The sequence below is a fragment of the Asparagus officinalis genome, chromosome 4, assembly GCF_001876935.1.
Source record: "Asparagus officinalis chromosome 4, Aspof.V1, whole genome shotgun sequence".
Classification (NCBI taxonomy): Eukaryota; Viridiplantae; Streptophyta; class Magnoliopsida; order Asparagales; family Asparagaceae; genus Asparagus; species Asparagus officinalis.
This window is the reverse complement of record NC_033797.1, coordinates 71,117,825-71,135,837: the sequence shown is the minus strand read 5'-3', so window position 1 is coordinate 71,135,837 and position 18,013 is coordinate 71,117,825. Positions and strand designations below refer to the sequence as shown.

At 44.2% G+C, this 18,013-nt stretch overlaps 1 protein-coding gene across 1 annotated transcript; it reads right to left on the bottom strand.

Moving 5' to 3' along the window:
* LOC109837696 (fatty acyl-CoA reductase 2-like) lies at positions 1,205 to 17,671 on the bottom strand. Its single transcript, XM_020406028.1, has 9 exons — positions 17,264 to 17,671; positions 17,082 to 17,185; positions 16,776 to 16,975; positions 16,584 to 16,684; positions 16,279 to 16,483; positions 15,708 to 15,869; positions 15,484 to 15,565; positions 1,627 to 1,997; positions 1,205 to 1,503 (listed from the first exon to the last, which is right to left on the bottom strand). Exons 1-9 carry the CDS (start codon positions 17,580 to 17,582, stop codon positions 1,314 to 1,316), a joined length of 1,734 nt encoding a protein of 577 aa, XP_020261617.1. The 5' UTR covers positions 17,583 to 17,671; the 3' UTR covers positions 1,205 to 1,313.

Genomic DNA, 18,013 nt, shown 5'->3' with positions numbered 1-18,013 from the left:
TTTGATTCGAAAGTTAGTGTGCATTGACGAATGGTTTCTGATTGAGGGGTAGCTGTGCTTTACGTTAGGTGTTGACGACAATAGAAAATGGTGAGGTGCATCCGGAGGGCGTAGGAAGGCATACCGATGGGCTAAGATCATGGCGGCCCACAAAACCAAACTTCTCTTAGACTTTTCATCAAACACCTCTATTGCCTCCTCAACCAATAGCAATATGGCATAACCGCTAATCGTTGTGGTCCAAATAACTACATCCATTTTGTCATTCCATCAAACACCTTCTGTGCATCAACCTAGTCATCAAAACATAGATATATATGAGCAAAATTGTTATGCACATACCATTTCATGAAGCATAAGCTTGATAAGAATCCATCAATTTATAAGAACAATACATCTTTAACAAGCTATTGCCAAAAAAACCCAAAATTTCAAAAGTTAGCATATAGTATTGGAAAACATACAGTATTGGAAAACCTAAAATTTTCAAAATGTTAACAAGCTATTGATGTAGGATTAGTGTCATCTATGAGGATAAATATTAATGGAGGAGAGAGATTGCTCAAGAAGAGAGGGGAAATTAATGGAGGAGAGAGAGAAGGAGAGAGTAATTGAAGATGAGTACCAAATTGGGAGTTGGTGAAGTGGGAGAGCAGCCCGCCGTTTTCTCCTGCCATTATCGCATTGATGCTCTGCTGTTAGCGGTGATCAGAAGAAGAGAGAAAGGGAGAAGAAGAGAGAAAGGGTAGTATTGGGTTTTTCAAATTTGGGTAAAATACAGTATAAAGATGGAGAGGTATAATAGAATTAGGTTTAAAAATAAGTCATATGGGTACAATGGGTTTATTAATGTTTAGAAAAGTGGATGGGTTTTTAAATAAGTGGGGGTAAAACTTTGGGTTAAAAGATGATTTTCCCTAGATTTTATTAGGCTTCGGATCCTCTCCATGTTGAGAGCTCATGTCTGGGGCATATTAGTGGATCCACATCGAGATCTTCAGAGACCTGACTTAAATGAATCACTTGGAAAAAATTAGAACTAATTCAATGGAACCACGTTGAAATTTTTTTAGGAAAGAGTATAAATGCTTTTACAAGGAAATAAGATGGAAATAAACTTTTTTTCATATACATTCATTCAGGATATGCTGTATATAAGTAAGATAGAGAATAATCCAAGAAGGCAAAGACATATATTATCATATATGATAAAAAGATAATTCATCTTGATTACATGTTTTTATTCATAGCTGATAGTTTCTTCTTCCCTTCGTTTGAATACAAGGGACTTGGAAATTGTGAAAGACAAACATTCAAACAATTATTTTTTCAGTATCAGAAACATTTATTCCTATTTCCTTCAAAACATATCTTCTTAATCCAGGGATATGGACATTAGCAATGAAATCAGCCCAAGAAATGCCTCCCACATCAAAATCAAAGCTCTGCATCTCCTCTTTGGACATCTCTTGCATAAGCTTTTGCGTATTTGTGTCATCAAACCTGGTACAAAATCATAAGAAACTTACTAACGGATTTAGATACCTGTTATCAAATGTCTGAATGCATATTGAAACAGTAGAGAATGATATTTCCTTAATCAGTTTGCAGGTGCAGAAAACTCACCTTCCACCATAAAGCGTGTAAGGCGCATATAAAGTAGCTAAATAATTGAATTGCTCAGCATATTTCGTGAGCATATTCTTCATTCTTTGAGGTAACTTTTCACCCTTTTGAACAATGTCACTCAAGATATAGGTTGAAAATTTATCGACATCTGTGAACAGCTTCATTGATTGGGTTATTATAGGCCTCCCTTTGGAATCGGAACAAGGAGAAGCATCGAAGTGCTCGTATATAGACCTTGCAAGGTCCTTGAAGAAAAGTGGGTTCGAACAGGATGAAACAACATGGTATGTGTGTATCCCAGCATCAATGCTCTGCCCGTGCTTAGCCATAGCTGCCAATGTTGCATTCACGACCATGTCAGCTGGAACCTATACCAATACTAAGAGTTTTTAGGATCACCAAAGTTTCTAAATTCAATATTTTCAAAGTATTCTAGACAGAAATTTCCGTTTAGGATCCTCAGTTTTCTACTATTGGAACTTTAGTTACCCGAAGGCAACAGAGAAGATCACAGATATTGCTAGAAGTACCAACTTTCTTTATTAATCAAGATAACCAATATCCTTCAACCCTACCCGTTAAAAGGCTCCATAAATCTAATATTCTAATCTGCCTTACCTATAGAAACCTTGTATAGAGTAACCAAACAACTCTGTTCTAACCTAGCCTAGCTTCCCCGGCTCGACACAGTCCGAAAAAGGAGACAAACTGAAAACATGATAGGCTCAAGCTCCTATGCGTGATAGAACTTGTAGGCGTCTAAAAATGCCTATAGGTGTCCGCACACAACTCGAGACAAAGAGAAGACCAGAACGGCCAACGCCAGGTGGCACGCGTGCTCACCGGCAACCACCAAGGAGCCCGCATGCTAATCAGCCAACAAATGGTAAACCAAGTGACCCGCGTGTTCACCGGCCACCTCTAAGTGGCCCGCGCGCTCATCAGCCAGTGGCCACCGCCAAATGGCCCGTACGCTCACCGGCCACCGGAACAACAAACCAAGTAGCCTGCACGCTCGTCGGCAACCGTCAAGCGATTCGCACGTTCACAAAACACATGAAGTGAATCGAGCAAGCATACCAGTCAACGAAACGACAAAATACGTGTAAACAACGCAACAAAATAAGAAAACCGGAAAACCAGAATAGCTTCTAGCGGCCGAGTCGTACCAAAATGGACTCGGCCAGGGCCAGTGGCTCGGCTCGTACCAAAATGGACTCGGCCAGGGCCAGTGGCTCGGCCAGGGCTGAGCCACCAGGCAGTGGCTCGCGCGTAGGTTTCATCCAAAAACACTCTTTTTCGGTTGTCACGGATTCTCTTGGGATTTGTTCATTCCGGAGCATTCCAACTGATCTGATACTATGGTTAAGCAGTTATTAACTTAAGATAAGGATGAATCCCTCATTTTTATTCAAAAACCCCCAACCGAAGCCTATAAATACGAGCTCGAGTGCTCATTTCTCCAGATCGGGGAGATCAAGAGGGTGAGATGTTGTCAAAATTAAGAGTGAAGCCATGAATTTTAGAGGGTTAGCAGATCTTGGCGAAGTTTCTCCATAAACAAAAAGAGAGTTCAAGAGATCTGAAACCCCTTCCCCCATATTCCTTCGGATTTAAGCTTGGTCTTAAATCCCGACAAGAGTCGTAATCTCGCTGGGTCGGGATTACCACTTCAGCGAATACTTCCTTCGTGAAGTAGGAGCTTTGATTTTCAATCTGTCAACCGGATCTGATCCGCGACGGTCCACGGATATCAACGTCCCTGGCACAGGCAAAGATCCCATGCAAAACAGAGACTAATAAATAGGATCTGTGTGTAGTTTGACAAGAGTTGTAATCTTTCATTTTCATTGTAAAAGAGATCTTATAAAAAGATCAATTTTTTTATTCATTTGAGTTTATTGTAACGATTAAAGTTGTAATAGATTCAAGGCAATGAAAACATCAACTTTTGACCCAAACACGCTGACGATCACAGTGGGAGCCAACAGCTTCGCTGCCAAAGTTGTCGTGCCGCAACCACGGATCCAGATCCCGGTTTACGAAGAAGTCGAGTACGAATTCGACCAACTAAAGTTCGAGGAGTATTTTTCGCCCTCCTCCTCCAGATCCTCCGTCCCTCGCAAGCGCGGGAAGATCAAGGCCCTTGTTACTGCTGTCATCTCGCCTTACAATGCCCCTCCGGCCTCCAAAGAAGTCGGATCTGTAGATTTGGACTCCTCCTCAATCAAGAAGATAGCCGCTGTAGCTGCGCCAAATTTATCGAAAAGAGCTTACCAAATGTAGCGCCAACGCCTCGCGCACCAATTCACCAAGGCTTTGGAGCCTTTTGACGGGATCTGCTATGAGGCGGATCTAAAACTCAGAAGGCACCGAGTGCTCTAGTAGCAAATAGATGTCCTCTTCTCTAAACCAACAGCGAATGAATGGATCCAAGTAAAATGAACCTGCTCAACCCTCGAGGAGCGCATTCAGAAGCACAACGCCTTGATTGCGCACGCACAGATTCTCATGCAAGAAGCGCAGAAGTTGAAGCGAAAAGAGGTGATCAAGAAGCCACCTAAACCACATCAAGTCTGAAAACCAATGTCTGAAACGGCGTAGATAAAAAGTCAAACAGCGCACGGAACTGCCGGAATGCATGAACCACCATCTGGTGGCTTGGCCAAAACCGAGCCACCAATTGGTGGCTCGGCCAAGGCTGAGCCACCAAGTGGTGGTTTGTACTGGTTCGCACCCGGTTCGGTTTGGTTCGCACCCGGTTCGGTTCGGTTCGCACTCGGTTCGCCTCCGACAGCCCCTGTTTCTGTCCCGATGAATCACACACCTTCGGTAGAGCCCCACGGCGGCGTGAACTTGTCCTGATTCAAGATGAGGATGGCAGATCACCTTGGTCCTTTGCATGAGGATCGAGACAAAGTTCCGATCAAAGAACGCTTGGGTCCGGTGACTGAACCCTGAGTAACTACTCGAGCTAGGGGTCGCACACACCCTCGTGATAAATCACAGCCTTTCTATAATGGAAAAACTCCTGTAACTGATAGCCTCGGACTGCAAGTCAGTATCCAAGAACCCGTTAAGGTCCCGTGCTCACAAAAGCGTGGCTCCAAATGTGTGACTCTTGAGAACACCATCAAGACAACAAGTCCTCAGAAGGAAACGTGTTCGTCAGATGACGACGTTATACCTGAAAAGTCGTGCCAATACATGATAGATTTCTCCGGTCATCATGCCGATGAGTTATACTATTTGGCTGGGGGTACGAACAGATCTCGAAAGAGAGATTCCTGGAAGATGGACTTTCATTATCTGTGTACCAAGATAATCAGGGCAGTATTATCAACATGTAACTGCCCCAAGACCACTTCGCAGAGGGTCTCGGTATTTAAGAGGATCTCTAACGGAATGACTAAGTCCAAGCCAAAGCATTTCCGTAAGAAACGATCGACCGTTCAAGGTGACAAACTTCCAGAAGTCATAATTAACATGGCTGATAAAGGAAAGTCAGCTCGACCTTCTAGTTATGACCCTCTCATATCGCATCGTCTAACTCGGCTACACGCAAGGACTACTAGACGTAGGGATTATTAGAGAATGCAGAGGGGATTATCCTCGGATGATGAAGTATCAGATGCTAACTTTACAGTTGCTTCTGACAAAACGGTATCCAGTTCGGGATAATCCCGTGAAGTGTTTATGATTAACACCAAAGAAGTAGCCAAAATGGTTGAGGATGCTCTAGCCAAGCAAAAAAGAGAACTTTAAGTTTGAAATAGAAATGGCTATGCTGCGGATGAGGGATCAGCATGGCCAATAGATTCGAGCATTGTCTAATCCAATTGGTGAATCTAGTCGCCACACTAATGCTTACCGGATAGGTGACGATTCAGACATGGACAAACACCTTGATGCAGATAACCCTCCTGTTGATCAAAAAATTAGAGGTGGCCCTACTAAAGGTAACGACGCTGGAGGTGGTCCCACCGAAGATGACAATACTGGGGGTGTCCACGTTGCTCCTCTTAGAAATCATCCAAAGCATGATAAAGACGAGGACGAGAAGATGAAGGGTCTCGAGAGCAAAATAAACGCTCTGATGTCTGCTCGAGAGGTGAAGAAGATCGATATTCTGTGTCCTTACCCAAGCGAGTGGGATTCGATCCTATACCCGGTGAAGTTCAACCTGATCAACTTCACGCCGTTCGACGGGAAGGGCTCACCCACTCAGCATCTGATCTACTACAAGTTCTACTTGGGCATGATCTCCGGTAATGAAGCCCTGATGGTGTAGTCATTCATTAGCATCCTTCGTGGACCTGCCTTCAATTAGTACTACCGTCAAACCCGAAAGTATCAACAACTAGGAAGACCTGGAGAGCCTATTCCTCACTCACTTCTTTGATGATGACGCAAAGGTGTCAATCAGGACACTCTTTGATGAGAAACAAGAAGACGACGAGACAATCAACGACTTCATCAAGCGCTTTTGGAATAAGATGATGAACTGCTAAGATCCAATCATAGAGGAATTCATCCTCCAAACTTGTCATAACAACCTCTCTTTGGACGTGTTGAAAGTTATGGGAGTAGCACCCTTCAATACATGAAAAGAGTTGAAGATATACAGAAAGTGGGCCGAATGCTTCCTCAGAAGGAAGAAGGCCGAGAGGAGCCAACCGACGGCTAATCCTCCGAACTCGAACTTCATCTCCCGTGGTAAGGCGAAGGCACATGCAGTAGTTGTTGACGTTAATCAAACGTCACAATAACAACCCCGAAGATAGCAAAAGACTTAAGATCCAAGACTCCAAAAAGAGTACTCCTTCAAGGACGAAGACATTCCAGCCATTTTCGAATCCCTCCTTGAAAATAATAAGATCAAGCTACCACCTATCGCAGATCAGGAGGAAGCTGACAATACTTTGGATCCAAAGTACTGTGCGTACCACAGGAGGGTTCTTCATCCTACTAAGGCTTGCTTTACACTTAAAAATAGCATCCAAACCTTTGTAGGTATGAATTTTGATCTCCCGAAACAGGTATTTCGTTTGTATTGATAAGAATAGCTTATTACAAACTAATGAATCGAAATTACAACAGAAGCGGAGGGAAGACCCTCCTTGTTTAACGTGGGAACTTTGGTAGCGATAGGACGCCTCGCTCGGTTCTCGCACCGAGTCTGCTTCCCTTGGACGATCCGATTAAAGTTGCAGGCAAGCTTCAGTACGCAGTAGAAGCTTGTGCTGATCGAGTTCGACTATACCCGAGGCCAAACGGGGGCTTAGGCTTGTCGACTGACCGCTTGGAGATAGCTACCATGCAAGAGCTTGTAAAGAGCCTAAGAGCCTCAAGTCTGAGAGTTCAGACGAGTCTCTTCAAATGAGGGAGCTTTTAGCAAATGAGCCAAGGTTCAACATTTGAAAGATTAGCCAGCCAAGCAAGCAGCAGCTAATCAACCTCTTTCATGTTGGCTGAAAGTGGCTTTAAATAGATTAGCCAGCCAAGCAAGCAGCAGCTAATCAACCTCTTTCATGTTGGCTGAAAGTGGCTTTAAATAGGTAAGGGATGGCATGGGTCACCCCTTGATTTATGGGATTTGACCACTAGTAGGGGTGAGGGAGCCAGCCGCCCTAGCTGTAGGATGTGACCACTTAGGGGGTCCTGTCAGCTGCCCTATTCTTGCTAGCTGAGGAGCGCCATGCTTTCTCCCTTGATTCGTAGGATTTGACAACTGACATGACTGTTATCATACTCTAAGTGGGAACAAGCACTCATACTGAAATACTTCAATCGACGCAAGCGCCTAAAGTTCGAAGCTGCTCTCCTTGCTCGCTTCAACATCATTATTGCTCCTGTTAGCTTGCAGCCAAGGCATCTTCAAAAAATACCCATACCATTGACCCGGCCAGCTGGTTGTGGGATTTGATCACTGATGTGACTATTCCCATACTCCAAGTGGGCAGCTGACAATGCTGGCGGGTTTCTAGTTGTTAGGCGAGCTTAGTCCGCGCAAGCGAGGTGCAGGCTGTCAGGCGAGCTTGGCCTTCAGGTGAGCTCGAACCTTCGTGCCGGCGAATCGGACAAATAGGCAAGCTTCGAGCTATCAGGCGAGCTAGGCCTTCAGGCGAGCCTGGGTCAAGCAGGCGAGTTGCAGTCTTCAAGCGAGCTTGGTTCAATGTGCAGGCAAGGCTGTGCAGGAGAAGCTGTGCAGGCGAGCTGTGCAGGTGAATCTCATTCAGGCGAGCTTCAATGCTGTTAGGCGAGCTCTATCCTTACAGACGGACTTCTTTGCAGGCGAGCTTCAGCCTTTACAGGCGAGCTTCAGCCTTTAGGCGAGCTACTAAACATGCTTTGAAGAATAGGCCATAACTTTCAACCCGTAAGTCGGAATTTAACGAATTATATATGAAAATAGACTATCTCAACGAGACGGAGCCAACCAAACCACGAAAAGGGGTTTGCCGCCTCCGTTTCGCCAAATTCCTTATAGTTTGAGAGATATCAGCGTTTTTCCCTTTTTTGCTCTTTCGGATGAGGTTTTAGCAGTCTTGTTCTGAACTTCTCTGATAGGGATAAAGGTAATTTTTATTACCTACAAAACCCCTTCCAAAGTTTTCAGACCCGAATCAGGCCGGATGGAGTCTGAAATACTTTGTATATGAAGACCTGTAAAGTGATCACTGCTCAGATGGAGCGAGGAACCTTCCAATCGAACTCGGCAAGATTGAATTAGGAATTTTAGCAAACCCTCAGCTATCAACGGACTTCATTTGTCTTTACCAACTGCCGTTTGAGTTGGACTAGCCATGCTCTTGCCCTTAGCATGGTAAGTTGTCGAGAAGCATCTCTTAGGCTCAATGCTAAGATTTCTCCTCTATCCTTAGTCATTTGAGGCGTTTGGACGTAGGGAGCAATTTAACCTCGTGTACCAGTCGGAGGAAAGGAGCAGTTTAGCCTCGTACACCGGTTGGAGGATAGGGGCAGTTTCACCTCGTGCACCGGTTGGAGGTTAGGGAGCAATTTAGCCTCATGCACCAGTTAGGGGAAAGGAACAGTTTAGCCTCGTGCATCGATTGGAGGAAAGTGAACAATTTAGCCTTGTGTACCAATTGGAGGTTAAGGGGGCAGTTTAGACTCTTGCACCAGTAGGAGCATAAGGGGGCAGTTTAACCTCGTGCACCGGTTGGAGGAAAGGGAATAGTTTATACTCGTATACCCATTGGAGTCTACGAGCACCAGCTTAGACTCATGCACTCGTGAGAGTTTAAGGGGGCAGTTTAACCTCGTGCACCGGTTAGAGGAAAGGGAGCAATTTAGCCTCATGCACCAGTTGGAGGAAAGAAGCAGTTTAGCCTCGTACACCGATTGGAGGAAAGGGAACAGTTTTTCCTCGTGTACCAATTGGAGGTTAAGAGGGCAGTTTAGACTCTTGCACCAGTGGGAGTATAAAAGGGCAGTTTAACCTCGTATACCGGTTGGAGAAAAGGGAACAGTTTATACTCGTATACCCGTTGGAGTCTATGAGCACCAGTTTAGACTCATGCACTCGTGGGAGTTTAAGGGGGCAGTTTAACCTTGTGTACCGGTTGGAGGAAAGGGAACAGTTTATACTCGTATACCCGTTGGAGTCTGTGAGCACCAGTTTAGACTCATGCACTCATGGGAGTTTAAGGGGGGCAGTTTAACCTCGTGCACCGGTTGGAGAAAAGGAAACAGTTTATACTCGTATACCCGTTAGAGTCTGTGAGCACCAGTTTAGACTCATGTACTCGTGAGAGTTTAAAGGGGCAGTTTAACCTCGTGCACCGGTGGTTGGAGGAAAGGGAACAGTTTATACTAGTATACCCGTTGGAGTCTGTGAGCACTAGTTTAGACTCATGCACTCGTGGGAGTTTAAGGGTGCAGTTTAACCTCGTGCACCAGTTGGAGGAAGGGAACAGTTTATACTCATATACATGTTGGAGTCTGGAGGAGAAGCTCGTATTCTCTTAGGGCAAAGATGAACCCTAATTTGTCTTCTCTTGGAGCAAAGACGAACCCTAACTTGTCTTCTCTTGGGGCAAAGACGAACCGTGATTGGTCTTCTCTTGGGGCAAAGAAGAACCCGAATTTGTCTTCTCTTGGGGCAAAGACGAACCCTGATTTGTCTTCTCTTGGGGCAAAGACGAACCCGAAATAGCGGCACATCGCATGGTAGACCACTACTTGGATAAAGGCACACCGCTTGGTAGGCCATTATCAAACAACAATGCCTTTTGTGAAAAAAAACGGTGCTGGGGGAACTAAATCGTTCAGGGACGTGTGAGTGTGACGATTGCTTGTTATAGGAGCCATCGCATGGTAGGCTACTACCCATCGATTGTTCTAAGGATATTAGATTGCTCAGAATGGATCAGGTCATTCAGGGACGTATGAGTGTGACGACTGATCGGACAACGCCATTTGTAGGAATGACGGTATCGGCTATCAGAGGTGATCGTTAACCTGATAGGAATTGTCGCGATTGGAGCGATTTTTTGGACCTACCGCTCCATTGAAGAGAGTCGGTAAGTAGATTCTGGTCAGAGGTGTGATGTTAACATGATAGAGATTGTTGCGATCGGAACGACTTTGAGGATCTACCATCCCATTGAAGATGATTGGTAAGTTAATTTTGTCAGAGGTGTAGTGTTAACATGACAGTGGGAGTTTGTTATGATTTGAGCAACTCTGTGGACTTACCATCCTATTGAAGAGGACTGATAAGTCGATTTGTCAGAGGTGACTGTTAACATGACAGTGGGAGTGGTCCTATAGTCCTTTTGGAGAGGATCGACTGGGGAAATTTGAAGAAGACTATCAGAGATAATGGTTAACTTGATAGTCTTACCAGATCCATCGTCCAGTTAAACAAAACTAATGGAGAAATGGCTATCAGAGGTAACAGTTAACTTGATAGTTTAGGAGACCCGCCGTCTTATTAGAAACGATCGACGAGGGAGTTTGGCTTTGGTCCTAACTGTAGGAAGGTTTGACCAAGTGGAAGATTTGGAATGCACCGGACTGTGAGAAGGTTTGATCATCCAGAAAGTGGACCTCTCATTCTTAGAAGGCATCAAGAGGGGAAGTGGTTTCCACTACCAAAGTGAAATTTCTTTGGTCATCATCTCCTTCAAATCCACATGGCTCTTCAGCATCCATACGCTCGAGCATGCTCTCGACTTGTTCTCCTTGGCGGTGTAGGCGTATAAAATTGCCTATAGGTCCCTTGAGTAGCTCGACAACGCCGATTCAACAAAAGGACCATCGGGCGACGTATCCAAGCAAGACCTTTAGCCCGCAAACGCCGAAGCCAAGCTATACGCGATGGAGCAGGTTAACGAGGCGACGAAGTCAACAAATCGCACTCAAGTATCGGAATGCATCCACTCGCATGCGGAATCCAACCAACGGTTTCGGGGAATCACCGAGTCATCCAAACAAGAGCGAACTCGGATGGATCACGATCGAATCAAGAGGCCGAGCCACCTCAGGGTGGCTCGGCCAAGGCCGAGCCACCCCCTGGGGTGGCCGAGCCACCTCAGGGTGGCTCGGCATGAGCCGAGCCACCTTGAGGTGGCCGACGGCTTGAGTTCTGGCCACACGTGCACACGGGCACGGGCACAGTGACGAGAGCCTATAAATAGGCCAAGGGGTTCTTCATTTTGAAAGGTTGGAAATTTTGGAGAGAGGCGAAGCCCTGCTGGATTGGAGACTCGAGACTTAAAAAAGATTGGAGCTTTGGAACTTCGGGGACTCACTCCTTCAGATCTGGTGCTCAGCGATCGCCAACGCCAAAAAAGGCAGGTGTTCGAGAGGACCGGATCTCAGATCTACGCAGACATACTCCGGATCTAAGCTTGGTCTTAGATCCCGAGATTTGGACGATTGTTTCCTTGGTGAATCAATCCTCCCCGGCTATTATTTCCTTCGTGGAATAATACCCGTCGTACTGCTCAGATCTGACCGGATCTAGATCTCGCGGTGGTCCACGGCAAACAACTCCGGCGCAGGCAAACAACCCACGCAAGCGAGTGACCGCAAAACAGGAGATCGTGATTCGTTCGACAAACAAGGAAACAAAGTTGTAATTTTCATTTCTTTTTAATTTGATTTTCGTTGTAACCGGATCTTATAAAAAGACCGGATCTTTGTAATCGATAAACTATTACAAGAGTGTACAATGGAATCATTAATGAAGAAAGCAACGATTTTTCCCGCGAACAGGCGGATTAAGTCTTTCCACGAGCGAGCTACGACTGTGCCCATATTAGATAGGGTGTCGATGGAGAGATTGTTCCGACACATCTCAATAAGAGTGGCCTCAGAAACTTGATCACGTGTATGCAGCGATCGATTCCTGAACCTCTTGACAAAGTTGCTTACAGACTCTGTCTTCCCCTGCAGTTAGAGCCAAAACCACAATTCACTCTCGATAAACGAGAAACCCACATTTAGTTTGGTAATCAAACATTTCGACGGTTAGGATTATCCGAATCTTTTCGATTCTCGGAGTGGAGATCTCACTCTTAGTTTCACCTTCCCGGATTCTGGAAGTGGAGATCCCACTTTGAGTTTCCGTTGGCAACTGGAGATAGAATATAAAATTCTTCTTCTTTAGCTTTGGAAGATAGAATATAAAATTCATCCTCTCCTGCATCAGGTTCGTCTTTGCCCCAAGAGAAGACATAATATTTCAACAGTATAACTCCTAAAATCCCTGCTTTACACGCGCGAGGAATTTTATCATGAATCCTAAGTAAGGATAAGTCAACGCCTAACATGGGTTGCCGGTTTAGTCTTTCACCGATTGAAAGAGTTACCAGAATCCAAGTCTTTGGAATTTGTCTCGAAGCCGAAGATGGGATAAGTCAGTGCCTAACACGCGTTGCCAGTTAGTTCCTGATCGTAAAGAGAAATAAAGCCTACATATTTGACGTTGTGGCAGGTTGTTATTAATAACACCAAAATCCGTACCTTACACGTGCGGAGAATTTTATCCCGAAGCCTAAGTATGGATAAGTCAGTGCCTAACACGTATTGCCGGTTTAGTCTTTCACTGATTGAAGAAGACACCAGAATCCAAGTCTGGAGACTTTTATCCCGAAGCATAAGTAGGGATAAGTCAATGCCTAACATGCGTTGTCGGTTAGTCTTTTGCCGTAAAAAGGACAAAATCCCACATATTCAATATTATGGCAGGTTGTTATTCATAACGCCAAAATCCATGCCTTACACGCGTGGAGAACTTTATCTCGACTCCTAAATAGAGATAAACCCATGCCTAACACGCATTGTCGGTTTAATCTTTCACCAATTGAAGAAGACACCAGAATCTGAGTTTGGGGATTTTTATCCTGAATCCTAAGTAAGGATGAGTCAGCGCCTAACACGTATTGCCGGAAAGTCTATTCCCATAATAAAGATGAAGTCTACATATTCAATATCATAGCACTAAGAGAGTTAACTCTCTTAGCATAACGTTACATGTAGAACAGACTTAAACAATCTGCATACTAGTCCAACTCGAACGATAGTCGGTAAAGGCACGTCAAGTCCGTTGAAGGCTGAGGGTTTGCCAAAAATCCTAAGTGTACGTCTAACATAAGTCGTCGGGTAGTCTATTCCCGTGAGAAAGACGAAGTCTACGTATTTAATATCATAGCACTAAGGGAGTTAACTCTCTTAGCATAACGTTACATGCGGAACGGACTTAAACAATCTGCATGCTAGCCTGACTCAAACGGTAGTCGGTAAAGGCTCATCGAACCCGTTGATGGCTGAGGGTTTGCTAAAAATCCTATAAATATGAGAGTCAATAACGTACCAGATCTATTAGTTGGTCTCATGACTTGAGGATCCGACAACATTCATATATACAGATGAATCAGCTTTAACAGTTGGTCCAGTAGCCCTAATATTTAGGATCGCCATGCTCTAATGCCTTAAGAGCTTAAACTGTGTAAACTCCAGCAAACGTAGGAGTATAAACTATGTTAAGGCCGGTTAGGGTATTACAGCAAAGGTTAATGCCGGTCAACGTGAAGGTCGATGTCGGTCAACGTGTCGATGATTTCGTCAAAATAAGGCTAAGGAAAGATTCCAGGTTAGAGGATGATTCTAGGGAGTTCAATCACATTCATATATGAATTCTCGACGAAGATAATCAGTTCAAAGTCAACTCAATGACAAGAGCTAAGTTCATAAACTTACGCATCAACTTCAGTTCAAGATTTCAACAACGGTTAGACGATAAACGTAGCGTCGGAAGAACTTCATCTATTCAACAAAACACTAAATAGACTGAAGGCTGAAGAAGTTAAGAATTAAAGCCAGCTACAGGTCCTTTGACACTGACTGAAGGTGGGGGCTATCATATCCTAAGCATTTTAGACTCCTCTATAAAAGAATGAGTCTAAAATACTTTGGAGGGGGTATCTTTAGGCATCTAAAAATACCTGTAGGTGTCCGTACATAGCTCGAGACAAACAGAAGACGATGAACACCATTATCCAAGTCGAAGGGGATTGTCCGAGTCAAAGAGGATCATCTGACGCCGACAAGCACATGAAGCGAATCGGCGAAACGTTAATGACGTGGCGACGAAGTACCAGAACGGCCAATGCCAGGTGGCCCGCGTGCTCACCGGCCACCACCAAGTGGCCCGCACGCTAATCAGTCATCAAAATAGCAAACCAAGTGGCCCGCGTGTTCATCGGCCACCTCTAAGTGGCCTGCACGCTCATCAGTCAGTTCTAAGTGGCCCGCGTACTCACTGACCACTGCCAAATAGCTTGTACGCTCACCGACCACCGGAACGACAAACCAAGTGGCCTGCACGCTCGTCGACCACTGTCAAGCGATTCGCGCGTTCACTAAACACACGAAGCGAATCGAGCAAGCATACTAGTCAGCGAAACGATAAAATATGCGTAAACAACGCAACAAAACAAGAAAACCGGAAAACCAGAATAGCCGCTGGCGGTCGAGTCGTACCAAAATAAACTCGACCAGGGCCAATGGCTCGGCCTAGGGCTGAGCCACCAAATGGTGACTTGGGCAGCTCCGAGCCACCAGGTGACGCAGGTTCGATCCAAAAACACTCTTTTTGATTTTCATGGATTCTCTCGAGATTTGTTCGTTCCTGGGCATTCCAACTGATCTGATACTATGGTTAATCAGTTATTAACTGAAGATAAGGAGGAATCGCTCGTTTTTATCCAAAAAACCCCCCAACCGAAGCCTATAAATACGAGCTCGGGTGCTCATTTCTTCGGATCGGGGGATCAAGAGGGCGAGGTGCTGTCAAAATTGAGAGCGAACCAACGAATTTTAGAGGTTTAGCAGATCTTGGCGAAATTTCTCCATAAACAAAAAGTGAGTTCGAGAGATCTGAAACTCCTTTCCCCCATATTCCTCTGGATTTAAGCTTGGTCTTAAATCCCGAGAAAAGTCGTAATCTCGCTTGGTCAGGATTACCACTTCAGCGAATACTTCCTTCGTGAAGTAAGAGCTTTGATTTTCAATCTGTCAACTAGATCTGATCCGCGACGATCCACGGATATCAATGTCCCCGGCACAGGCAAGGATCCCACGCAAAACAGAGACTAATAAATAGGATCTGTGTGTAGTTTGACAAGAGTTGTAATCTTTTATTTTCATTGTAAAAGAGATCTTATAAAAAGATCAATTTTTTTAGTCATTTGAGTTTATTGTAACGATTAAAGTTGTAATAGATTCAAGGCAATGAAAACATCAACTTTTGACCCAAAGAGATCTCTAACCCGATGAAACTACAATGGGAAATTACGAAGAATCAGTGTTAGTTAAACTTACGACATCAAGAACACCATTAGGATCAGCAACAAAGCCGGCTAGCTTCCCTTTACCATAGTAGAGAACGAGTGGATCCATCATCCTTTAATAGAGTAGGAAATAAAAATGTCAAACATCGATATGTGCATGTATCTCATGTGCGCATGGAAGAAAATAAGTGATAGCGGTGAATTTCAAAAACCAAATCATAAGAGTTTTTTTTTTTTTTTTAATAATGGATTTACCTACTTCCTTCTATCCATCCAGAGAAAGGCTCTTTAAAGGTGCTTTCAATGACACCGGGCCTGACGATAACGACGGGGGTATCTCCCCTCATGCTATTTAATATCATCTCCCCCATGGCTTTTGTGAACGCGTATGTATCTTGCCATCCATGCAATTTTGCCCTATTAAATTAAATATTTTCATGTACATATTGGGAAATTTATTATGGAGACGTAAATTGATTATTCTCAATAGGACGACATAACAATTAATAAAATAAAATAATAAAGGGTTAATTATTATCGGAGAGCCCCTGTAGCATCATGTTCATGCATGAAATTATATCCATCAAGTTTCATTTTGGCAGATGGACCCAACGAATAAAAGTTTTTGACTCTGTTACACAAAACCAAAAAAAGCTCGGGCTAAAAGCGCATAGGTAAAAAAAAATTTGAGGGTAAAAGAATCAAACAAAATTCATGCAGGAAGTCTATCCTTCAAAATAAAACTACAATAGTAATGAAGTTTGAGAACACCATGTTACGGGGGATCCACACGTGCGCAATTAGCCCTAAAATAAGTTATACGCACCTTGCTAGACCAAGATCTTTCATCTCCTTAATCAAAGACGCATCAGAAGTAACACGGCCGGCTGAAGCGAAAGCTAACTTCATTTCCGTTTCAATATCCAAATACGGCATGGATACATCCGTAGAAACAGCTTCTCGGGCGATGGTGTCTCCGATGCAGAAAGGCTTTTCCAGTGCCCTGCCCCGCCTTCGTCCGTTCACGTATGCTGTCGTCATAAGATAAAGCGTATGATCGAGCGCTCAACGAAGTATGACAATCATTTGGTGTTACTTTTACATGTATTTATATGCATGTGCAGTACTCACCTGTAGACACATGTAAAAAGAGCTTCAGTCTTTTACACGTCTTAGAAAAACTCATCACCCTAAAAGGCCCCATGGTGTTTATGTCCAGTGCTGCGTCGTACCTATACGTATATTTTCCACACCCAGATGGAACATGGAACATAATGTAAATTAATTTCGGCGGGTAACAATCGTTATGGGAAGAGTATTTACCTCTCATCAAATGTGGTGTTTGCTGCTGAGTTCACAATTACATCCACTCCTTCAGAAATCTCATTTGCTAGTGTTCCCTGTATCCCCATTTGAGCTTCCTTGATATTCCCTACAACTGGTATAAGCTTCCTTAACATGAAGTCCTCGTAATTCTTTCCGTGGATTTCTTGCAAGGAGCGGAAGAGTTCGGCATCTAGTATCTGAAATGGAAGAGTTAGATAAAATCATGGAAAAAGAGGAATAATAAAAGAACCAATATTCAAGTGTATCAAGCTCCAATAATTATTGTTGAAGATTATTTCATACCTCAGTCTTTAGCCTATTCGTTGCAGCATCCGTGTCCTTAGCTTTGATGAGGAGATGTATCTTACCAACTTCGGGCACTGTCCTCAATATCTTCTCTATGAGAACTGGAGACAATAACAGTTAAAGGAAACCAAATGAGACCACAAAATGAAACTAGCTAATAATGAAAAGAAACCAATCACCTTTGGCGAAGAATCCAGTTGCGCCAGTGATAAAAAGATGCTTTCCTTTCAGGAATCTAATGATACCAATTCCTTCGTCAAGATCCGTTGAGGTACAACTAGGATTTGTTACTTTGGAAGGAGCCAAACGCGTTCTTCCACTACCATCTACTTTTGTTGCCGACCTTCCTTTGCTTCTCAAGGTGCCGTCGTTACGATAGAGGAAGGATATCGTATCCTTCTTCTTCTTCTTCATCATCATCTTCGTTAGTAATGGCAACGAGTCATTGAAAGAAAAGGTAGTCTTGGGTTCTTGGATCAAACGTGAATTGATCATCATACTGGGCAATGAAGTTCGAAGATGAGATACTGAGGATTCTATTCGGTTGACGCAAGATCGAGGAGGGGGGTTTGATTGTAAAAGACCCAAAGCGGGACAGGGATTGGTGATCCTGCTTGCCACACGTATCCCCAGCGCAATTTAAAGATGCACTGATTGGGTAAGATGTATCCCCAGCAATTAATCACTACAACAAATTGTACTTTTCCCAATGCACATAGGAGGGAAATTTCCCCCATTTATTTTCGCGAAAAAGAGAAGAAAATTCCCCAAAACCCCCTATCCTTGCTTGCTCTGGCCGCTCCGGCCTCAACCGCCTCGACCGCCTCTCCTCCCTCATCCTCGCCGACTGGAAGCAGGTCGAGCAATCGATCATCGATGAAGCTCATCGCCGATTACGGCGATCTGCTCAGAACTCCTCAGATCCTCTG

Bases quoted from the DNA above. Each gene is read 5' to 3' on its own strand.
- LOC109837696 (XM_020406028.1), bottom strand. From the start codon at position 17,582: ATGATGATCAATTCACGTTTGATCCAAGAACCCAAGACTACCTTTTCT. The intron at 17,186-17,263 runs GTGATTGGTTTC...TATTGTCTCCAG, and splicing joins AACTGGATTCTTCGCCAAAG to TTCTCATAGAGAAGATATTG. The intron at 1,998-15,483 runs GTAAGTTTAACT...GTATTGGTATAG, and splicing joins CTAATGGTGTTCTTGATGTC to GTTCCAGCTGACATGGTCGT.